This window comes from Rhagoletis pomonella, unplaced genomic scaffold (assembly GCF_013731165.1).
Source record: "Rhagoletis pomonella isolate Grant_MI unplaced genomic scaffold, Rhpom_1.0 Rhpom_scaffold_00013, whole genome shotgun sequence".
NCBI lineage: Eukaryota > Metazoa > Arthropoda > Insecta > Diptera > Tephritidae > Rhagoletis > Rhagoletis pomonella.
The window spans coordinates 866,421-890,317 of record NW_023458567.1 but is presented as its reverse complement, the minus strand read 5'-3'; the positions used below and the strand labels follow the sequence as shown (position 1 = coordinate 890,317).

At 40.2% G+C, this 23,897-nt stretch overlaps 5 protein-coding genes across 8 annotated transcripts; 3 read left to right on the top strand and 2 right to left on the bottom strand.

Moving 5' to 3' along the window:
• The first annotated feature begins 66 nt into the window (after window positions 1-66).
• LOC118748441 (nuclear RNA export factor 1) lies at window positions 67-20,561 on the top strand. Its single transcript, XM_036482860.1, has 11 exons — window positions 67-356; window positions 429-634; window positions 691-789; window positions 16,289-16,810; window positions 16,910-17,019; window positions 18,929-18,965; window positions 19,032-19,264; window positions 19,331-19,502; window positions 19,586-19,870; window positions 19,934-20,055; window positions 20,134-20,561. The coding sequence occupies exons 1-11, from the start codon at window positions 281-283 to the stop codon at window positions 20,231-20,233; spliced, it is 1,962 nt and encodes a 653-aa protein (XP_036338753.1). The 5' UTR covers window positions 67-280; the 3' UTR covers window positions 20,234-20,561.
• LOC118748442 (putative sodium-dependent multivitamin transporter) lies at window positions 3,695-6,834 on the top strand. Its single transcript, XM_036482861.1, has one exon. It carries the CDS (start codon window positions 4,583-4,585, stop codon window positions 6,533-6,535), a length of 1,953 nt encoding a protein of 650 aa, XP_036338754.1. The 5' UTR covers window positions 3,695-4,582; the 3' UTR covers window positions 6,536-6,834.
• LOC118748444 lies at window positions 6,939-11,322 on the bottom strand. Of its 3 annotated transcripts, none has more exons than XM_036482862.1 (2): window positions 10,367-10,619; window positions 6,939-8,984 (listed from the first exon to the last, which is right to left on the bottom strand). In XM_036482862.1, the coding sequence occupies exon 2, from the start codon at window positions 7,862-7,864 to the stop codon at window positions 7,406-7,408; it is 459 nt and encodes a 152-aa protein (XP_036338755.1). In that variant the 5' UTR covers window positions 7,865-8,984; window positions 10,367-10,619; the 3' UTR covers window positions 6,939-7,405. The 3 variants fall into 3 exon arrangements, 2 of the variants coding, with proteins under 2 accessions (XP_036338755.1, XP_036338756.1); XM_036482863.1 differs by lacking the exon at window positions 10,367-10,619 and adding an exon at window positions 11,087-11,322 and having other exon boundaries at window positions 8,492-8,984; XR_004994051.1 differs by lacking the exon at window positions 10,367-10,619 and adding an exon at window positions 9,133-10,358 and having other exon boundaries at window positions 8,894-8,984.
• Window positions 20,562-21,466: 905 nt separating the features above from the next.
• On the top strand, window positions 21,467-22,527 carry LOC118748440 (NADH dehydrogenase [ubiquinone] 1 alpha subcomplex subunit 13). Of its 2 annotated transcripts, none has more exons than XM_036482858.1 (5): window positions 21,467-21,572; window positions 21,627-21,745; window positions 21,812-22,032; window positions 22,089-22,314; window positions 22,375-22,527. In XM_036482858.1, exons 2-4 carry the CDS (start codon window positions 21,643-21,645, stop codon window positions 22,224-22,226), a joined length of 462 nt encoding a protein of 153 aa, XP_036338751.1. In that variant the 5' UTR covers window positions 21,467-21,572; window positions 21,627-21,642; the 3' UTR covers window positions 22,227-22,314; window positions 22,375-22,527. The 2 variants fall into 2 exon arrangements, with proteins under 2 accessions (XP_036338751.1, XP_036338752.1); XM_036482859.1 differs by having other exon boundaries at window positions 21,495-21,572; window positions 21,633-21,745.
• On the bottom strand, window positions 22,323-23,793 carry LOC118748439 (oocyte zinc finger protein XlCOF6). The gene has a single exon (XM_036482857.1). It carries the CDS (start codon window positions 23,641-23,643, stop codon window positions 22,648-22,650), a length of 996 nt encoding a protein of 331 aa, XP_036338750.1. The 5' UTR covers window positions 23,644-23,793; the 3' UTR covers window positions 22,323-22,647.
• Window positions 23,794-23,897: the final 104 nt, after the last annotated feature.

Below are 23,897 nucleotides of genomic sequence, written 5' to 3'. Positions count from 1 at the left end.
TTTAGGGTTGCCGATTTAACTTATCTCGCGAATTTGTCCCGATTCGGGTGGTGCACAACCGTTTAGATGGCAACGACCGTCAGCACAAAGCTGTCAAATTATTTCACAAAGAAAAAAGAGAAAAGGCAAAAACTTCATTTTGCAATTTGTATAATAGATTCCTGCGATTTTTTCCAAGAAAATTTCCAGCGCATATTCATATGTAAATTTGTGCAATTTACAAGCAACATAATATAATTAATATTAATTAGAAGCAATACCCGCAAACAAGGCAAATAAAATGCCAAAACGAGGTGGACGTGGAAATATGAACGGGCCTGGTGGCTCACGTTTCGTGGCATTCAATGACTTGGACGGTATGTAGTGACGCTGTTCGCAGGCGCCTAGTTAAAAATCAGAGGCAGATTAAATTTCTTACTTCCTTGCAGACCGCGATGATCGCGAACGTGACCGTGACCGTGAGCGTGAACGTGAACGTGATAACCCGCCCAAGGGCCGCAATACGCGTCGTGTTAGCTTCAAGCCATCCCTCCTGCAATCATCTGGTATCATTAGAAGGCGAATGGCTGAGATAGCCATACGCTCACATTTGGAGGATGATGAAGACATGGGAGATATGCCAGGCACGTCAAAGGTATGCTACTATTGAAATTTTAGTAAGCAAATTTTACAATTAAGTTGTTTTTGCAGCCAGAGCATGCACGCCGAAAGGGCTCCCCTATACCCAGAAAGAAATTTGGAAATCTTATGCATTTATCTAAATCACCTTTTGGCTGGTATCAAATTACGGTAAGTTGTATGCAAAAAAAGTCAAGTAATTTTATGTAAAATGCAAATAATTATGTACGCAAATATTTTATACAAATGGTATAAATAGCCGAATAAGCGGTGATGTTGTTGTTGTTGTTGTAGCGGCACTACTAAGCCCCGCCTGTTTCGGGTCAACTTTTAATCATTATCGTCAAGCTCAACTAACGGTTGGCCCAGGAAACGAGCTGTTTCGATGGGGTCGGACCAAAGGGAGAGGGGTGTTAGTTGAGTCGGATTGAGCTGGCATGTGAAGAGGTGGTTGGTGTCGTGGGGGGAGTCTCCACATGCCGGGCACTCATTTGGGATGTTTGGGTCGAGTCTGGACAGGTAGCTGTTTAGGCGGCTACAATATCCAGACCGTAACTGAGCCAGGGTAACGCGGGTCTCTCTTGGTAACTGAAGCTCCGTCTCTTCCACAGGTGATGTTTATAGTAGGTTGATTAATGCGGACAGCCCCTGTGGCCGATTGGTTAAATGTGCGTATTGCCACTTCATTGAACCTAGGTTTCATCTCTGGTCCGATAAACATTAAATAAGAAAAAAATTTCACGCAGCCGTCGCCCGTAGGCAGGCAATTGCAAAACTTCTGCCAGGAAAAAAGCTAAATAAATCCTGTTTTCAGTTGTTCCCTCTGGATTTTCAATTTTAAAGGATATAATTAATTCAAAAAATTACAAAAAAAAATCAGCGCAATGTACATACAAAATTAACAATTTGGGTACCAAATGAAAGATACAATTTTGTAGAATTTGAAAAAAATATATATTTTTTTTGGTTCCCAAGAACGAATTGGTATTCAAAATGCCCTTTTGATTAACTTTAATTCTTTAAGCTAGTAATTTTTAAAAATAAATGTTACAAATTTTCAAGGATAATCAAGAATACAATTTTAACAGGAGTTTTCAATATCTTTTCGTTCTTATGAACCAAATAAATGTATCTTTCTTAATTCTACAGAATTTTCATTTTGGCGTTATTCATAAAAAATAAAGTAGGTTTTAAGAGCTTTATAAATTGACGTTTTCATATATTTCCAATTTATAAACCTTTTATAAAGCTACTTTATTTTCTATGAATAAGGCCATAAGTTTTTGAAATAAATTTGGAACTACAGTCGGTCAATAAAGTTTAGGTACACCGAATTTTTTACAATACGGGCAACTATTTTTTAATTATTTTATTTTTCGCTAATTTTTTATAAAAAATATGGTTAATTCTACAACAAAAACCCCAAAAATCAAAGTTCCAAACCTTGTGCAAAATTAAAGAAAATTCTGCAAAATTTCATTCAAATATTGCACTTTTTATTTACGCTCTCTAGATGTAGTTTTTTAGCCCATTCAATTTTAGTATAATAAAGTGCAAGTATGAGTAAGCTAGGACTTACCATTGATTTTTGGGAAATTTTTTTGTTGAAGGTGTCGCACATTTTTTTTAAATATAAAAAAATTACCGAACATTATTTTATATGGAGAAAATGAGCGACACCTCCAACAAAAAAAAAATTGCTGAAAATCAATGTAAGTCCTAGCCACCTCAAACTTGCACTTTGTTATACTAAAATTGAATGGGCTAAAAAACTGCATACTCAACCTTTTTGTAGAGAGCGTAAATAGAAAGTGCAATATTTGAATGAAATTTTGCCGAATTTTTTTTAATTTTGCACAAGGTTTGGAACTCTGATTTTTGGGGTTTCTGTTGTAGAATTGACCATATTTTTATAAAAAATTATCGAAAAATAAAATATTTGAAAATAGTTGCCCGTATAGTAAAATATTCGCTGTACCTAAACTTTATTGACTGACTGTACATAGTCTTCTCTTTGAAACTTCAAAGTCCTTTACGAGGTCGTTTGCGCATCAAATTTGCCTCGTAAATTTACGAGGGGCATCGTAAATAGAGCTCCATACAAATTTGTACAGTTCTTTTACGAGGATCGTAAATTTACGAGCTTTACGAGGTTTAAGAGGCTTTTGCGAGTTTAAGGGAAGACCCTTATTATAATTAAAGACTAACCCGCCGTCCTTATATCAGTATTTCCTAGATGAGACAGTAATGCGAAAAACTAGGATTAACGCGGACTGAAATCAGGATGTCAGGGTAAGTGGATGCCCTGAGTATACATATATGGCAGCTATTAATTCGATACCAACGAACCAATTAGGTTTAAAAGAAAAAAGTATATTTGCGCTTGGGGGTTCTTATTTATCCCTAAAGTAATTAAGTTGCTTTATGGTTATACTGGGGTTGCTATTATTGACGGTAAATAAGTCGAAATCGTATCATAGAAATTTGTTTTCTCTATTAAGCTGGAATCACACGATTGACGCAAGTGCACCAATCTCGCACATTTCTATTGTGCTAAATTGGCGCGCGGTAAAGAAATTGTCCGAGCCGATTTCTGCGCAGTCACACGCTTTATCTTACTTTATACAATTGTTGTTGCGCCCGGTTTGGGTTTCAATGGGCATAATAAGCACAATATTGCGAAATCACACGATTGGGAAATAAACTAATGCATTCATGAGATCCGGCCTTTACCCGTAAATGGAAAATTAAAACTTTAGTAGTAACCGGTTTAAATCAGCGGTGTCATGGCGGAGTCTCCACAAGCCGGACACTCATTGGGGATATCCGGGTCGAGTCTGGATAAGTAGCGGCTACAATGTCCAGACCGTAATTGGGCATACACTTTAACTTGTACGGCTTCAATCTGCCCCAAATTTGCATCTCGCAAAGAAACCTTAATATTTTTATGGCATTCATAAAAGGATTTATCGGAATCATTAACGCATAAGTTCGCCTCCAGCAGAAAATTCGAAAGCTAAAGAAACCTATACCAACGCCACCGATTTTTGGATAAATGCAAAGCCATTGCAAGTAAATAAATCCTATCGTAGTACAACAATAATAATACCAAAGAGCAAAGTAATTAAATTTTGTTTACACAAAGCTGAAATTCAACAAATAGCTGCGCGTGCTAACAACCAACGCAGCATTTGCATCTGCCGGAATAAGTAGCCTTCACACCCTCGCGAGCTCGCGTATCTAGTATGCCCATTTCATTTTACTGGCAACTGGCGCTATACTTCTGGCCATAAAATCGCTTCTTATTTACATGAACGGCAGCGTGAATTGATAAGTTCATTTCATATGCAAGTATTTGCCTAAAAACAGCAACGCATCCGCCGCCTCAGCAAGCGTCGTGGAGGCGCTGGAATAGGTAATAGTAGATAACGCATTGCATGCTCCTATAACCGCTCCGACTGTTTAGTTGGTAGGTTGCTTATTGGCTGTTTCTCTTGGCACAACAGCACTCACGCCAACAGTCTGCTGTTCGACGCCACGGAAGTTTATAAAAGTTTGCGCCCACCAAAAATAGCGCGGATTTTGCAACGCTGCAAAGATTTTTTTACACAAAACGTTTTCGAAAACGCTAGCAAACGCTCATAATTGGTTGAATTTCTAGCTCTATTATGCAGCATTTTTGTACTAAAACCGTGCAGTTAGTATCTCAAGTTGTACGATTATAGTTAACAAGCGTAGATAAAATATCGACACTGCTAGCCAATAAAGATTATCTTTACGTGGCTGAAATCTCCGTTTGCCAAGCACCTACTTGTTTAACGCATAATTATAAATCAGTCGCTCGCGTGTTGTGTACCAGCAAAAACAACGGCAGGAGCGCCCTATACAGCAGTGACTCGCGGTCTATACGGAAGCAGTGAGAAATTTTAAGGATAATCAGATCAAGCTAGTTGCAACCAACAAAATGGCCTCTTTCGGTGCCCTTGACTATGGCATCGTCGCGATTGTGCTGATCATTTCAGCTGCAATTGGCATCTATTACCGCCTGACGGGTGGCAAGCAGCAGACCACCAAGGAATACCTGCTCGCAGATCGTCAGATGTCCATACTGCCGGTCGCTTTCAGTCTCATGACCAGCTTCATGTCCGCCGTTACGCTGCTCGGTGTGTCGATGGAAAACTACCAGTACGGCACCATGTTCGTGTTGATTAATATTTCGTATGTCTTGTCGACGCCTGCAGCTGCCTATCTTATCCTGCCTGTCTTCTATCGGCTAAAGACTGCGTCCGTCTACGAATATTTGGAGCTGCGCTTTGGCTATGCCACGCGACTTTGCGCCTCACTTGCCTTTACCATTCAGATGACGCTCTACATGGGCATTGTGTTGTACGCGCCGGCGCTGGCGCTGGAAGCCGTAACCGGTCTGAATCAAAATTTCTCCGTAGTAGTCGTCGGCGTGGTGTGTACATTCTATGCCACTTTGGGCGGTATGAAAGCGGTGCTCATCACAGATATTTTTCAATCGCTGCTAATGTTCGTTTCCGTGTTCAGTGTCATAATTTGTGCGACCATCAAAGCTGGCAGTTGGGGTGAGATTTGGCGAGTCGCAGGGGAAGGCGGTCGCCTGCAATTTCTGGACTTTAGCGTTGATCCGACAGTGCGTCACACCTGGTGGACGCAGATTATCGGCGGCATGGCCACATATCTATCTCTATACGGTGTCAACCAAACTCAGGTGCAGCGTTTGCTGTCTGCGCGCAACCTGAAGTCATCGCAAGCCTCCCTATGGTGGAATTTGCCAATTTTGATACCGTTGAGTTTCAGTACCTGCTTCTCGGGCCTTTGCATCTATTACTTCTACAAGGACTGTGACCCCCTATTGGAGGGACGCATATCGTCACGCGATCAGTTGATGCCACTTTTCGTTGTGGACACTATGGGTGGCATACCTGGTCTGTCAGGTCTCTTCGTAGCAGGCATATTTTCGGCAAGTCTATCGACAATATCATCCGCTATATCCGCGCTGGCTGCTGTCACCGTTGAAGATTACCTAAAGCCGTTGCTGCTATGGAAGACCAATAAACCGCTAAAGGAGTCGCAGAGCACGTGGTTCTCGAAGTTCTTCAATCTGATCTACGGTGCAGCCTGCATCGGTTTGGCATTCCTTGCCGGCTCGCTAACCGGCGTACTACAGGCAGCACTTTCCATCTTCGGCATTGTTGGCGGACCGTTGTTGGGTCTCTTCACACTCGGCATGTACTTCACCTTCGTCAATCAAAAGGGCGCCATAACTGGCCTTATTACTAGTTTGGCATTTTGTTTCTGGATAGGCTTCGGCCAACCACGGCCTACACCGAAGACATTAGAATTCTCCACTGAAGGCTGTTCCGCGTCGCCGCCAACATCGCATGTCAGCGACATTTTCACACCCTTTACGGCGACAGCAGCTGCGGAAGCAGAGGAGCCTCATTATTTCTATCTGTATCGCATCTCGTACATGTGGTATTCGGTAATTGGCTTTCTCGTCACGTTGTTCATGGGCTTGGTATGTTCCTGGCTGTATGCCAAGCTGGGCTGGGATTCAAACGCGCACATCTACACCGACAGCGCATGCACGACAATCAAATACGATTTGTTTGTGCCGCCATTGGCCAGGCGGTTGCGCAACCGACAAGTGCCAGTTGTGGTGGTGACAGGCACGAGCTCGGAGATCGGCGGGGGTTCAGCGACCCCCAGTACCGTGGAAGACGATGCACCATTGCCGAAAAGTGACACGGGTGCAACAGAACTTAGCATGAATGAACTGGATGGAAGCCAAAAGGGAGAAGATGTGACGAATGTTGCAAAAGACGCGAGTGGAAGAGGAGGAGAGGTGATTGTACAAAACGGCAGCAAGCATGCAGCCGCAACAGCCTAAATAGAACAATAGAATTTATCCGCAAGTAATTTATTAGCTTTCATACGCACTGGAACACCTGCCAAGCAAATGTAAATTAAATTTGTTGCAATAAATCGTCCCCTTAGTTAGTAGGATTATTTTCTTTTTATGTGTGGAAGGGTTTGATTAATATTAAACATAGTGAAAAATAACTTTTCAAATCTTCTGGAAAGGCGGCGGAACGTGAATGGTTATGTAACGAATAGATCAGCACATCGTCAGGGATATTTTTTTCTGATTTCGTAATTCAGATATGGCAGAAAAACAACAACAGCTCGAAATCGGTAGACGGCGTGACTAAATCACAATCTCATCCTTTTTATCTTATCTAAATAGTGCCGTAATTGCCCGCAACTACAGTCGAAATAAAATTTATAGAGCATTTCGTTCTGTTCCATTTAGTTATCTGTTCTTTTTTTGCCAACTCTAGTCGAGTCTTTTATTTTAACAATGATTACAAATAGTATTAACATGAGATAAATGTAGCTTAACAAATATTTGTAGACAGGCGGCACATTCGAGATACGTTAACGAGTTGGTAATTAAACATTTCCCACTCTGCATTCGTCCAACAGTCGCAACGCCGTGGCCGTTTCCAATGCTAAGGCGGCTGCTAAGAAGGCGCAACACCAAGCGCGTTCTTATGGAACAATTAATTTAACAATGATCAAACAATAAAAGCTTTAAAAAAATAATTATCAGCGCAAACTCCCCTACCCCGCCCACCGTGTCTACCCAACGGCTTATCAGTGCTGCTAGCATTTGCGCCTTTACAGTCAGCCCCTATTCAACTATGATAAAATACACTATTTTCGATTTAATAAAACAAAAAAAAACGCGCTGATCCGCTCAGTTCCGACGCGCGTGGATGCCATATCGGTTGCTGGCCTGCATGTTGTAGGCGTTCCGCTCCTTGTCCATTTGCCAATTGGCCAGCAGTTGATCGAGCTCCGTGTAGGTGAGCGTCTTGCCTTGGCGCCGACATGGCTCTTCGCCTGCCTTGTGCGCCACCTTTGCCTCACCGGCTGAGTTAGCCTCTGCACTCTCCTGATTGCTGGTTGGCGCAGCGGCCTTGGCTGCACCGGCATCAATGAATTTAGTGACCTCGGCCACGCCGGGCTCACGCAACTCGTTGGGGTGCGCGATGCGCATGATGTAGTTGGTGGTTGGTGTGGGCGCGGCCGGCGTCTCTTCGGCATACTCGTAGTCGGCGCCCATCAGCTGCGCAAAGTGGGGCAGCACGAAACCTTGCGTCAAACTGCTGATCGCCATGATGGCGGCCATTAACAAGAGTACAGCTTGTGCCATTTGTCACGAGTACACCAACTGTTCAACAAGAACAATAGCAACAATAAGTTAATCAATTAAAAAAAAAATAAAAAATTATTTGAACCAAAAACGCGACAGCGCTGTAGAATAACTGGCCAGTTCAATCAGGTTGGTGACGTGCGAATTTCAATTTGAATGTCGATTTTAGTTTTAATTTAATTTAATTAAAATTAGAATTGCCTGAGAACTGTGCGCGCCGAACACTCGCTGACTGAGAGGGATGTTGTTGCCGCGACGGGTATTTAAACTAAACTGATTGACGATTAAACGAGCGCTTTTTAATGCTGCGCGCGAGTCGACTGATTAGAACTGGATGGACAGCGGCCAATGGAAGGGGCAGTGCGGTAGTCGGCGGCGTAAATTACTGATCTTGTCTGCTGCGCCAGCTCAATAAGAATAACATTTTGTTTTATTTTTCACGCGCAATCGATTCTACGCTGCAATTAAGTGCCGATGCGCGTACTCAAACGCGTTTCAAAGTTTGTGCAGCAACCAACGGCTGGTGAATAACCGATTTGCTTCGAAATACACCCGATGCCTGTTATCATAAAAGGAAAGGGTGGGCGGGCGGGTGTTTATTTAGTGAAATATCGTACACCCAGTGCGCTCGCTTTTAATAAAAGTTATTATTTATTACACAAATTTCAAAAAAAAAAAGAAATCGCTATTTACAATGTTTTCGTTTTCCATGAACTTATCTGCTACAAATATGTGTATGCAAGTGTGTACATCTAACTGGGAGTTCGTTGCATGGCATTCAAGCCAATCTGTGTGCTCAGTACATATAACTTAATTGTGTATAAATTAATGCTAAATGCTTTTATTTCATTATTTGGCTGCTGTTGATTCACTTATTTCCTGCAGTCAGCGGCTGGCTAGTGAATGTGCGTCGTCGTATCGTATCAGCCACTCAGTTCATCACCATTCAATCGCTCGAGGTCGTCACAGTCTCTGTGACTCTTGTCGTCTTTATGATGGTGGTGGTTATCTCTTCAGAGTTCGCGCCATCTGTGTCAACCGGCACAACCATCGTGCTCGTAAACACTCCAGCCGAGGTGGAGTCGTTGTTGGGCTGTGCGACAATTGTTGATGTGGTGCTCTGCAATTGATTGAATTAAATTAATTCCTTTGTTATTTTATTTAGTTAAATTGTTGCTTTTTTTTAAATAGCATTCCGCTAAATTTAGTAGCCGTTGAAGAATTTCTAAAAATGTCTTAATTTTGTTGCGCAAAAAATTGGTATGTACCCGCTTATGTATGAATTTGTGTGCGGCGTGCTGAAGTTGTCAAAGCAGCTCAGCAGGTTGTGTACTTTTCATTAAGCGATGTTGTTTAACTTTTGATAACAGCAAATGAAGGGGAATTAATTGCTGATAAACCGAAATGTGTCTCTTTTGAAATGTAGTTCGAATAAAAAATATGTACACTATTGGCCACATAATTAGGGAGTGTCCCTTTTACAGTTTTGGCCCTTAATTTTTTTTTTACTTGTTTATAATTTATTTATTTTTTTGTACCAAAAATAATTTATACTAATTACAACGAAAATCATGTGGATTTCTAGAAAAAAATCGAGTACACAGTTTTGTTGACGATGTCACTCATTTTATCTCATATAAAAAATTTTGGAATATACTTTGTATCTATGGAAAAAAAAATGCGCAACGTCGTCAACAAAAGAATTACCAAAAATTAATGCGAATTCTATGCCGCTCGAAAATTGCGCAATATTGAAAAAAATGAATAAACTACTAAGCTCCATACCCGATTTTTTTCTAGAAATTCTGATAAAACAGTTTGAAAATTTGAGTTGCATTGTTGTCGTATCAACTATGTACTTAAAAAATTAATAAAGAAAAAAAAACTGATCAAAATATGTAAAGAAGTAGTGTCCCTAATTATGTGGAAACCACTGTATGTACAATGGGTAGGGCGGGTCGCTACTGTTGCGCTACCATTTTTAATTTAAGCTACATATGTATGTATTTTCTACTTTCTCAAACGTTAAATATAAATTTGTTTATTAAAATGTATTTAAATGATTATATTTTAGTGCACAAATATTCGTGTGTCACTTGTGTGTTCAGTGCATGGTTCAACGAATTCTACTGTTTTAGACCGTCTCCGAGTAGGCTAATAGGTTTTATGACCAACAGGTTTAAATTACTCTCAAAGTGGCTGTTAGGAACCTCTTCCAGTATATCGCGCTCGCAGGCGACTCCCGATTTAGATATTCGTTATATAGTTATTAGTAGCATTTAGAATTTGAAGCGTTCTCAAGCCGTTTAGTGTCAACCAAAGGACATTTTTCAGCTTTGCTTACATAAGCTAGAAACAACTCTCTTGGCGTTGGATTTGAGATGAGAGTGAGCCAACTGCTGATGTCGCTTTCTGTACCAAAAGCTACAAATTTGGTTCCAAAATTGGACAGTCGCGCTATTTACTGGATTTGCATTCAGAATTTAGCTCGTAAAAACTTACTGTAAGTAAGTGAAGATCACCAGAGCTAAAATGATTATTTTTTTTTGTTCGAAAAGTCAAGATTAAAAGTGGCAGCGGGTATCCATAAAGACTTCAAAACTTTTTTTTTCATAATTAAACCGTGAAATCTGGCACTGCAATAGCTACTAAGTGCAATAAATATTAATCTACACCTGCGAGCGATTCGGTAAACAAATCACATCTCTCCAAGATCAATAACATGCCTATCACTGAATGGCATGCGAACAATGCAAGGGATTGTTCAGCGCTTCAAGTACATAGTATTTGCCTGTCTACTGCGCACTACCACTCCACCCACTGCCCACAAGGTAACGCCTTGTGATTAATCGCCGTTGACTCATGCGTAGAATATTTCTTAATGACTAATACATATCTACTCGTTCATTATATTTCGTTAATTTTAATATTTTTCATTTTATAGACTACAATGAACTTTGAAAATGTCTAAAATTTAAAAAAATAATATACATAATTATTTGTTCATTAAATTCTTCACTGTTCGTTGCTTGCTTTAGATTAAAAATTCCCACAACTTGTTTTGTGCAAAAAATCCTAAACACCTTTCGCATTATGTATGCAGCAAAAAAAAAATGTAATTGTTTCTAAACTCGCGCTGAGCCGCTTTGCTAAATTTTCTTTCGTCCGGAGACGCGCACATTAAGTCTACACTTTTCGAAAATTCTACGCTTCATATCGTACCGCATTTTTTGCCTCCGAAGGACTCCATGAGGTCTTCGAATCCGGATCCTTTGAACAGCAGCTACCCATTTTTTAAATATCTTTTATTCTTATAATCTTTTTTTTTGTGAACTAAATATTCGTATGCGCCTTTTAACGGTCTTTGAAGAACTAAAGTATCTTATTCGTCAACAACGTCGACTCGCGGTTGCACAGCGTGTATCAATTTCACTTTTGTTCGCCTCACTTTTTTTTCGATTGTTGAATTTACTCTATGACGACACTCGATGGCCGGCAGTAGGTGGCGTCGGCGACCGGTGGCGTCGTTAGGGGCAGTGCGCTGCACTCCATACTTCAGCTGCTGCTCCCTTCTGCGGTGCTTTTATCGCGAAATAAATGAGTTTCAGCCAAATAACTCACACGAGGCAGCAACACTAATGCATTAAACATTCATTAAGTACTCATTTGTACACTCAAACATACATATAAACTGTACGCTGATTATGAGCAATACGCATTTCATACTCTACAAATGTACAAATGTACGAGCATATGCTTCAAAAATAATAATTTGCAACAGAGATATTAATAAAAAAAAACCAGCGAATTTGTTTAAATGAGCGTCCACAATGTTGGCGAGTCTCCGCTCGCATAGCTTGGATGCCAACGGCTCTACCTCGCCCTCTCCCTGCGAGCGCTTGCCCCAGAGCGTTGCAGCGCCAAGTGTTGCGCCGCTGGCGAGGTGTGCCGCGGTGGGTGGTGGGTTGTTAGGCGGGTCTCTGTGTAGACACACACACACACGCACACTTGTATTTCATATTCAAAGCCAACTGTGCTCCTGCTGTCTTATCAGTGACTAGTTAACTCTCTCGTGGCATTCTTTTGTGTGCGCTGTGCATGTACATACATACGTATGTATGTAGGAGACTCACAACAGTCAGTCATAGGTATTCTATAATTTATTTGAAGTATTACTTATGGCATTTTGCGAAATTTATTTATGTATGTATTTTAACTGTTTTTTTTCTACCTTTTTAGTTGGCTTTAGTTGGGGGTTTTGGGGAGTGGAATTGGCACAAGGCAGCCATGCTGATAGTGTTGTTGTGTTTACTTTTGCCCAATGTTTTTGGTTTTGTTTTTGTGTTAATTATTTTGAGGTCGTTTTTATTTGCTTGCAAATTTTCATAAGTATATTCTCAAATGCGCTGGCTTATCGTTTAGGTATATCACTTATCGATTCTTATCTTTCGTCTTCGCCGTTTAGCTGTGTTTTTTGTACATACATACATATGTTGTAAATATTTTTCGACATGCCATAATCAATTAGAAATAAATTTTCTTATCACTTTCAAGTATTTTAATAATAATATTCCGTTGAGTGATTCATTTTAGGTTATGTAATGGCACATTTTCTGCTCTAAGCTTAGGTGTAGTCATACAAAAATAAAAATTTTGTTCAAGTGTGCGAAACGGTTTTCTGATAAGAAATTCTGAGGCGTTTGGAACTATATTTGAAGAAATTTCCCGGAATTGCAAAGTAAATGTTTTTCGTACGGATTTTTAGGAATACGCTTTAAAAAGAATTAATTTCATACTAAATTTGTATACACTGGTGGCAGAAATATTAGAAACGCCTTATTTTGATCAATTTTAGATATATTTCCTTTGTTTATTTAATGTTTAATATTTGTTGTTTTATACTAACTCATTATATATTCAACTCAATAATTCAACAAATTTGCACCTTAAATTCAAACATGTCCATTAAATTTTAGTAGGTCAAGTGCAAGTTTCAAGCGGGTGCAAATGGCATTTTTTTGCAGCGGACTTTTTCAGATTTTTTTTAAATAACGAGAGAGAAGAATATAAAATTCATGTTTTGGGCACACTTTATAAGGAAAAAATGCACAACACCGTCAGCTAAAAAAAAATCTAGAAAAGCAACGGTAGCTTTAAGCCACGTTTAACTTGCATTTCACCCTATTAAAATAGGCTGCATACCTAAAATTTTTCAAGAAATTCTGAATAAAAAGTTCAAAATTTTGGTGAAAATTTGTTGGACTTTTCTAATTTTTGTATGTATATTGTATATTTAGCTTATTACATAATGAGTAAGACTTTTATAAAATAAAATTAGACGTTAACAGGTAATTTTTAAGCAAACGTGTAATTTTTATGCAAAAAACAAAACTGACTTCAAATCTAATATAAAAATTTAAGAGTTCCACTAGTTTTTTTTCATGATCCAATGATCGGATCTAAATCAAATTAGTATGGGGCTACCCCTGAGCTACTTCCTTTCCTTTAAAAAAAAATTTTAGACATCGGTTAACGTGGTCCAAAGTTATGGGTAACATACATACAAAAAAAAATATTCCGACGAATTGATAGCCTCCTCCTTTTTTTGAAGTCGGTTAAAAACAAAACCGTCTTCAATTCTCATATAAAAATATAAGAGTATCGTTCATTTCTCAATGATCCAAGGATCGGATCTAAACCAAATTAGTATGGGGACACCTCCGAGGTATCACCTTCCTTAAAAAAATAATAATTATAGAAATCGATTAGCGTGTTCCACAGTTATGCGGTAACACATGTACATACATAAAAGAATATTTCGACGAAATGATAACCTCCTCCTTAACCTCCTCCTTTTTTGAAGTCGGTTCAAAATCAACCAAATGAAGCCAAAACTGGTCAAAATAAGGCGTTTCTATTATTTCTGCCACCAGTGTACTCCTTTATGTAGGAATACTTTTGAAAATAATATCCAAGAAGAAGGTGGACATTAAAGATGGCACGGCACAGAAACCGATTACTCTTAAAAAAAAAAATCAACGAAAATAAGTTCTCTTATTTGGCTGGCTGTTTCAACTGCAGTGGGATTCTGAAAATCGCTCATTTTGGTCGACAAAAATCTCCTAAAGAATAGCGGGTGTGCTTGACAACGTGCAACGTCTAGTAATATGTCCCTCATACTACCAGATAAATCTGATTACTCATTGTATCTATACTTTTTTTATGTTTTTCAATACTAAGGCACCTATTAGGTTCCCTGCCAGAGAAAAATGGGATGATGGTTCAAATATGGAATAAGGAACTGGAGCCTACCGAACGATTGCAGGTTCTTCCAAGCGGATATCTACGCTATAGAAAGGGCGGCTGGTCTTGTACTTAAATAGTAGTAGGGTTCCAGAAAATAAAGCCGCTATTTTTGTCAATAGTCAAGCAGCACTGAAGGCAATAGGGTCTAAAATGGTGAAATCGGGAATTGCATGGAAATGTAGGACCACGCTGGCATCACTGAGCCATATCAACGGCATAGCAATATTGAAGGGAATCAGTCGGCTGATAGGAGTACCAGATACGGCTCAGTGATGTCAATCGAATAAGCTGATAGCTGCGTACTACCACCGTTTAGTGATTATGTTAGGGAAATTGATGAATACACCGTGGCCATGGCTAATGGCTTGTGGAATAAACGGCAAGACTGTTAGATCACAAGATTATTATGGCCGCGGCTTAGTACGAAAAAGACAGCGGACATACTGAAACTCAATAGATCTGCAGTAAAGTAAGAGTCATTACCGGCGTTATCGCAGGGCACTGTGCTATAGCAACAATGCTTCAACGATGGCGAATACCAACAAGTACGATGTGCAGAAGCTGGCGGGATGAGGATGAGGAAGACTCAATTGATAACTTTCGTGCCGATGACCATGGTGGTGTTGGATCTCCTCGGCTTCATTAGGGATAGCAATTGATTCAGTAGAATAATGACTTGAAAGTACTTAGCTACTCTGTTTATATCCGTCCATTTGAAGGAAAAGTTGTTTTGTTTAGAAAGCATTAGTTTTATAACTCATTTCCACCAAGCCTTAACTGCAGTTTATGCCATTGGAATAAAGGAGATTACAACTGGAAGAAGTAATTGCTCATATAAAGTACAAGCAAAAAAGCGACAGGCAGTAAACGAAAAACTTTTCTGATCACTCCATGTTAACGTTATTTGCACTTAGCTGAGCTCTTAACTGCAGTTAAGGTCCTGGTGGAAATGGGCTATTAGGCCATTGAAATGCGATTGACAATCGAAGCATTCAACTTTCATAGCACAATTTCGAACTAACCACCTATACTTAGTTCTAATATTTATTTTGTACAAAATCAAAACTGACCTCATTCAGAAACGTATGTACAATCTAACTTCAGGTATTCTCCACTTATCTATTCTAAGTAATATGGTTTTTCATTGTAAAAATCTTATCAGTTTATGGCATTATGTTCGGCCACACATTCTAATATAATAACTTCGAACGAAATTAGAGTAATAAATATCACAAAAACGAAACCGCATTTCCCGTTTGCACTGTGTCTCTCACTATCTGCTCCACAACTTTTGTTTTCACTTTTGCTGTCGCTTAAATATTGTCGCCGACATGTCGCTGAAGCGGTCATCCTCGTAGCTGCCCTGCGGAAACTCAATGTCCACGAAATCCTCCACCGAGCTGCGCCCAGTGGCACTGCCGCTTGGTTCCGTCGAGACAATGGACGGCAGTGTGCCCTGCAAGTTGCAATTAGCATTTGGTTATAATTCACATCCGAAGTGTGATTTCGGTTACTCACTTCTTGTTGCTCCTTTAGTTCTCTGCTATTCCAGATGTTCCAGTAGCTTCCAAAAGCACCTTCACTAGAAACCGCATCAGCGCTCGCCTCTTCAGCTGCGCAACAGCAACCACATCGGAATATTCGTCGCATTTTGTCCTTTCTCTCTTAACGGTACTTGCTTCCAACGTTTTCCTCCTCTGGACGGCAATTGCATTACAACATTTTTCTTCTTTTAGTTTTCCTGTATTGAATTCACGTAAATGAAGTTTGCTTGTCGATTCTTTCACGTATGTTGAGCCGCAAAGTCACCGAGTTTCTGTGCGCGCTCGGCGTATCGGCTGGCAGCGCTTGTCTTATCAACGCACTTATGAGTGAAGCAGAAATTCATTGAATTGAACAACAATAAAGATTAGCAACAATCGCGATTCTCCATATCGATTGACAAATGTTTTCCATTGCCTGACACCAAAAAAAAAAAAAACAGCTGGCTGACCGCCCGTTTGCTCATATCGCGCCATTAGTTGTACACTGGATTGGTCAGCACCTATTGGCGTCATGATGTCTAAAAACTGATTTCAACCAAACTTGTTAAATGAAATCGTTTTTCTTTGCTTTCAGATAAACAATGGCCAGCGCTATGCCAAGGAGGAGCTCGTCAGTGTGCTGCAACATGTTATCGCTCCCGAGCACCTCATGCCGCTCTACTGGCGCTCCGAGAAGAACTACGTAACTTTCTTTGTAGATGACCACAGGGTCGCCGAGCGCTTGGATGGCCTCGAACGCGCTGTTCAGATGCCCGACGGCTTTCGACCGTATTTGCGCGTACGTGCCGCCTGTCCGTCGACGCCAGTCAACGACCAGCTCAAGGCACGCATGCAAGTGGTGATGGCAAAACGTTATAATGCACATACCAAGGCGCTGGACATGTCCAGCTTCCACACCGATCCCGATTTCAAAGGCATTTTTTGCGGCGTATTCCGCACCCCCGTAATGGCTGCAGCCATCGAAATAATGGAGAAAAATATACCAGATTTGGTTGCGCTCAATCTGAACAACAACAACATTTCGTCCATGGAGGCATTCAAGAATGCTCACGTACGCCTACCGAATCTTCGCATACTCTACTTGGCCGACAATAGGGTAAGTATTGCTGCGAGCTACATATATAAGTATTTATATGTATTACATACTTCAAAGATTGCTTAATATATATATATTTTTTTGTTCTATTTGATACAGATACCCACCGCAACACATTTGATTGCTCTACGGCATGTGCCGTTCGTTGAATTAGCATTGAAAAATAATGGATTATGCAGTCGCTACAAAGATCACGCGCAATACGTCAGGTATCAAAAATTGAATTTCTAATTTGGGAAACCGCACTGCACTGCACTGCACTTGACCAGCTGATAAAACTGGGTGCAACGCATGAAAAATGGTTTAAAAACGTAAATGGATGGAAGAGTGTTGCGTCGTTATGGAGGAGCGCGCGCGGAATGGGCCGCTACGCTTCTCGCAGTGCTGTAACACGTCTCACTGGTGATGCAAGTGTTCAACGTCGGTTGCGGCGGGTCCAAAGAACATGCGCGTCTTTGCGAGCAATACCTGCGTCCACAGCAAATTCCAACAGATATTTACACACATACATACGAATAATATTAGTCGATTTTCAAATATGTTTTCATGTTATGTGCTTTGCAAAAAGTGTTTATTTCGAAAGGAAATGTTGTAAAGCGTTGGTGAAGGTTTCGTTTCGAACAGGCACTTCATGTTTATATCTACGAGATTTACACTTTCAGTAATTTAAAGTATATAAAAGAAATACATGAAACCCATTTTGGAAATCTTCGCCAACACTCCGATTTGTTTGATCTGAAGCAAAAGGCAAAACTGATGAGAAAGCGCCAAAAAACGCAAGTTTTAATGCGCGTGTCCGAATTGTTTAGCATCTGAGAAAGCAAATTCAAAGGATTCAATTTGCTTGTAAAGAAGCGTGTTCATTGTGAAGCAAAAATGTCATTCAAGCGTTGACCAAAAGAAGCTAAAATGCTAGCTCAACTTCAGCTAAGTGATGTTCGGTAAAAAAAAAACAAAAAAACAAGGAAAAGAAGGCTGAAAAAAAGAAAAAAGTAAAAAATGAAAAGGAAAAAGGAACAAAAAGAAGCAGTCTGACGCTAGAACAGAGACTGAGCAGCAATAAATATACAAAACAAAATAAAGTCGCACTGCCTTCCAATTTGGCATCTTTGAACTCGCTGAGTTTTGTAGACTTTTCTCTATAAAGCTAACTTAATTCCACTTAGTGGGAATCCTTAATAAAAAAAAAAAACTAATTATGGAAAAAATGTGGATGAAAAATATATGGAGTGTGCTTCCAGGTTGCCTCACTTTAAAGAGCGATTACTAGCCTTCGCCGCATTGCATTTTGACTGTGAAGGCACATTTTATATGTGCCAACCGCCGACCGTTTATTTGAAGAGCGCGTACGCATTGCTGGCGGGCTATTGTTGAGTTCTGAGGTGAGCGAAGCGGGTGTGTTTAAAAGCGCCAACGAGCTGTTATAACTCGATAGAGGTTTCATACATCAATTGGTGTAACTTTGGTGTCCAATTGCCAGGTGTGAGCCTGCAGTAACACCAGATGAAGCCAAATGCTTGGAACTGAATTAACAGAAACGTATAACTCAAAAATATCATAAAATAACATGAAGAGGGAAAAGCTTTGAACGCAATATAATAAATTTTTAGAAGAAACTTCTACGAAACTCAGTAAAATTTCGCGTTTAATAATTTAGCAAGGCGATTGGCCAACAAATATTTATTTTGGCTCAACTCTTCTAATAAAGAAAAATGTAAAAAAGCAATAATACTATAATAAAGAAATCTAAAAACAAAAACTGGCGAAAATGTTATAGCCCACATACACCGAGCATCGCATAGCCGTTTTCTCTTGCGAACAACTGTGTCGATGGCAAATTCAAGTCGGCAAATACTAATGCTTGTTGATGTTTTTGCTTCTTTTCATAAATATTGATTATCTTAGTGCTTCAGCAACACAATTTGCTCTGTGTCCAAGAAAACCTTTTACTTTGCTTCCAACATTTTTTAAAGATGAAGAAAAAACAAAATTTTGAAATATGAGAAAAATAATTCTCTATTTAAGCTCTCACTGTTTGCCTGTTGCTTTTCCAAAATGTACTGCATACTGTTAAGCATAATTAACCAGCCATTGCATCAAAAATATGTTCATTCACAGGGAGATCCAACGTAAATTTCCGAAATTGAAGAAATTGGTAAGTAACTTTCATAATCGCTATTTGTTCTTTCGCAAAATTTATTCAACCCCACCTTGCACCTAGGATGGAGAAGAGCTGACACCGATGATACAGTTCGATGTGGGCGAAGAGGCTCCTGTCATGCCGCAGGCCAAGGCTTCATTCCTGTGCGATCCGAATGGCACCGATATTATACGTCAGTTTTTGGAACAGTACTTCTTGATATTCGATTCGGACAACCGGCAGCCATTGCTTGATGCTTACCATGATCAAGCGATGCTATCGCTAATCGTGCCGCCGGCAAGCCAAGTCGGCCGGTATGTTACCAGTAACACTTATTGATCGAAGCATAATTCTTATTCATTTTTCTCTCTTCTGTATAGGCTTGAGAAATATTGGCGGTACAATCGTAGTTTGCTCCGCCAAAACGCCGATGACAACATAAGATTGCGTTTGCTGCGATACGGTCGCCTAGCCGTTGTATCGATGCTGGCCGAACTGCCGAAGACCAAACATTATCCACGTTCATTCACCGTCGATTTGACATTATTCACGGTAAGTTGGTGATCGTACGCCTATTTTTTGTTTTACTCCGCAGTTGAATACATTTAAGTTTGTCTTTTTTTCATTTATTGCAGCCGAAAATGATCGTTTTCACTGTGGCCGGTTTATTCAAAGACATTGATGAAGACTCTGAGGAGTTGCGCTACTTCCAGCGACAGTATATAATTGTACCGGCTGGCAGCGGCTTTTGTATTCGCAACGAAATGGTGCTGATAACAGTAGCAACACAGCCACAGATACGTTTCTTCAAGAAGTCCATCGAGCCGGCAACCACTACACCCATGGGCAATGAGGCCACAGTACACAGTCCTGGATTGTCGAGTAGCCTACAAAGCCGTTTGCAAGTCAATCAGCCCAGCGTGAGTATAGCGCAGCAATTGCATAAATAACTGATCCCTATTCACAATTCATTTTCGTTGCAGACATCGGCTGTCGCTGCTGCCACATTGCAACCGCCGCAGATGGGCGTTGACGAGGCAACAAAAATACAGATGGTTCAAACGCTAAGCGCTCAAAGCAACATGAACATTGAGTGGAGCAAGAAGTGAGTGGCTGTTTAAAAAATTAGAATACTTAAGTGTAAATGTGTTTAATAAAATGTATTTTTTTTTTCTTTCTACAGATGTCTAGAGGAGACCAATTGGGATTACAATCATGCTGCATTTGTGTTTGACAAACTTCACAAAGAAAATAAGATACCGCCAGAGGCCTTCGTTAAATAGACATTCGTTTAGGAATATTATGAGGAGTTCAATTTCTTCGCTTTTGTATCTTGCATGATGGATAATACATATTTATAATTTAAATTTTGTAAACTCAATTTTTTTTTCTATCATTAAATTCTGGTGCTGTACGAAACTGAAAATATGAAAGAAGTCGCTGTTAATTTTGAAAAGATAGAAACATTTTTAATTCAATGAATGAAGGACACAAGTTCCTGGTGTTCTTTTCGAGTCGAGATCATGAATGTTTGCCTATGTTAATATTTTACTTACCCAAATGAAAGGAATTTTATTTGATGTGTATTAAAGCAATTCCTAAGTTTAATTTTGTAGCAATAAACTAAGTTTTTTTAGAAATAAGAGATAAATTGGGCAAAAGTGAAAATGCTTCGTTCAGAAATTTTCTTACTTAGCCTTTGTAGGAATTAATGTAAATAATTGTAATTTGTATGTATGTATTAATCAAATCCTTAATATATGTATGATACAAATCTATATATACCAATGAAATACATATGGACATAGTACTCTATGTGCAAAGGATCCAAATTTATGTTTTTAATTTTCTATGGCAAAGGTAGCATGAGAAATTTAAAACTTATTTCGATCTAATAATTTACCTACGGTTCAGGGATCTGTCGCTTGCGAGATCATTCCGAAAAACTCTTCGAAATCGCCTGAACTGCAAAGAGCTGCTGGGCCTTAAGCCTGGATGAGCCCCTCCGCAAATTTGAATCGCCTACTTCCACCCAATACTTCCTCCGGCAATCAGCTGTTGGTGTTGTTAAATGGCTTTATTTTTTTAAGTTGGCGCCTCTGCTGTTATTATTAGGGTAGGGAAACTCCTTAAATTTTAGCGAGCTAACTCAATGAATCGTGCTCCTTTTAATAAGCCATCTGTGAGGTGGCACAATTGAGCTATGGCACTCTGCTGTCGAGGCAGCACAGCCTAGAGTTGGTTAGCGCTGTTGGTTAGCATTGTTTACATGATGAGCGCTACAGAGCTGGTTTGCACTGTAGAGCTGGTTAACATAATTGAGTTGGTATGCGCTATAGTGTCGTTGCGAATTGTAAATTTTCACAACTATTAAATTTTTCGCAATTTTATCGTCTTTGGTTTAATCTTTTCTCTGATTGCCGACTATTTAGCGAATATTTATTGAGTTACTGAGTCATATTTTTTTAGAAGATAGTCTGAACGTGCGACACACTGCTGAGGGCAGCTCAATAGTTGCGCTACGTGCTGAGTTACCCATCCCTAGTTATTATGCAACGCAGCTGTCAAATTTGACAAAATTGCGCTCCGGGAAAAAATTTCCAATTTCTTTTTAGCTGAGATGTAAGAATATTTCTAAATATTTACAAGAGCACTTTACATCTTAATACATTACAGATAAAGACGACTTAGGATGTCGGCTACAGCTAATGCCACGAAGAAGCAGGATATGCCTCCACCGGGCGGCTACAAGAAAATCCCATTCCTCCGGGTGCCAGCAAAGAGCTATTTTACAGGTGAGCACCAAAAGCGCTACGTAACAAAGGCAAATCAGTTAAGCAAATGAAATCAAATATTGTTAGGATTTCAAATGATTGGCGGCTATGCTGTTGTCACGACCGTCGGTTTGTACATATACTACCTGACGGCTAAAAAAGTGCAGCGCGAGGAGATTGAAATGCGTTCAGCTCAAAACGTAATATTTCCTTTGCTTCTTGCGGAACGTGATCGAGAATACCTTAAACAGTTGCGTCGCAATCGGGACGAAGAAGCTAAATTGATGGCTAACGTTCCTGGCTGGGAGGTGGGAAAACATCAATAGTCCATTTGTATGTATTCAACTTCTCTCTATATATTTAGGTTGGCACCTGGTACGGCGAGCCCATATACAAGACCTTGCCAAAAGACACTCTCGTCACTCCTTTGTTCAAGGAATTCTATGCACACGCCAACTACGAATCGTATGCCAAACGCGCTCATCTGAAGTTGTGGTCATAAGCAATTTCATATTTCGATTTCTTATTCAACTTTGTGGAAAAATTAAAACAAATCGTCGCATTAGGAATGCATTAGTAGATAAATAAAAGTAAATAATCTTTGCTTTATTATAACTTCTTTATTAATTCAAAAAATGTACATGTCACAGAACTAAAAATATTCAAGTAAACCGAGGACGTAGTCCCAAGTATGCAGGATACTACTTCCCCTCTTCGGATGCATTCAACCATCTCCAATTATCCAAATGGCGTATTTACAACTTCATCTATCAAACGAAATAAACAAGTTACAAGTAATATAAGGTACGAAAAAAACTTATTGAATTGGTAGATTTAGAGCGAAGCGCTTAGATTTAAAGAAGCATATCTGGGATGCGCAGCAAATGCAACTGCAGTGAATAAACAGGGTCACAGGCCACTCTTTACTTCAAGTCTCGGCGCCGTTTTATTGTGCCATCGCAGGTGGGAAGATGTCGCTGCAAAAAGCCTTCGAACACAAATTTTCGGCCACATCGTTCGCAATGAAAGTCCCGTTTCTCCCCCACCATTTGTTTATGCTGCTTTAGCTGTTCCACATTGGAATATTTGTCGCGGCACTCGTCGCAGGCGTAACGTCGTTTCACTTGACCTTCCTCAAACACCACGGTGAAATTGTGCGTGCAAAATGAGCATGTAAATTCCTTAACGACTATTTTTTTGCCTCCGTGCTGCTGTGCCAATGCTTGAGCCTCAGCATCAAGCTTATCTTGTTGCTTATGAGTTTCCATGTGTGCCTTCCACTTTTCCTCGTCAATAAACTTACGATAACAGCGAGTACAACGTCTTGGCCCTTCACCTGTATGTCGCATCATGTGCTCCTTTAGATACGAAACCGAATTGAATACCTTGTTGCATATTTCGCATTTCCGCTGCTCAGGTGGCACTTCTTCGCGTCGCTTCATGCAAGCACGCATGTGTAGCTTCAATGAGCCAGCAGCGCTGTAGCAATTACCACAGTTAGGACAATAGAAAGTCTTGGAGCGTGGTCCCAACCCTTCATTACTCAGATTAGCATCGCCATCGCCACCGCTCTCATTGCCCTCCTCAGTAACGGGCGATGAGGGCACAATGTGCAAAATGGTGTGGGAGCCATCGTTCTCCTCCACAGTCTCCACCTCTTCTACGGAATGATTGTCGACTAGCTGTTGTATGGTCACGGCGCGTCCATGCTCGTCAATAATCACCTCTTCTGAGCTCACAATTGTCTCATGTGTTCCAGGCAGTGACTCAACCGTAGATTCGCCCTCTTCGGATGAAGCAAATGTAGCATAGGCATACTGGGGGCCACCTGGAGCATTGGGATCGTGTATCAGCACTGGAACGACCTCTTCTTTTACAGATGCAGACAGTGTTGTGTATTTTGCTCGCTTTGGGTTCATGTTGCAATTTTTCCTTGAGAGTTTTAGTGCTCCGCGTCTTTTTCGCTGCAGTTAGTCAACACTTTTTCACCGAGTTGATTTTTTTCCCGAACCTCATGCACTACCGAAGGTATTTGACACGAAAATTCGATTGTGGCAACATTCAGTCAAAATGGTGGACAGACTTGCCAAAGTGCGAGTTGATTTTCAGCAGTAGTTGGCAGTATTGTTGGGCGCAGGGTTGCAGTCAAGAAACGATTGCTTATTTTTGGGCA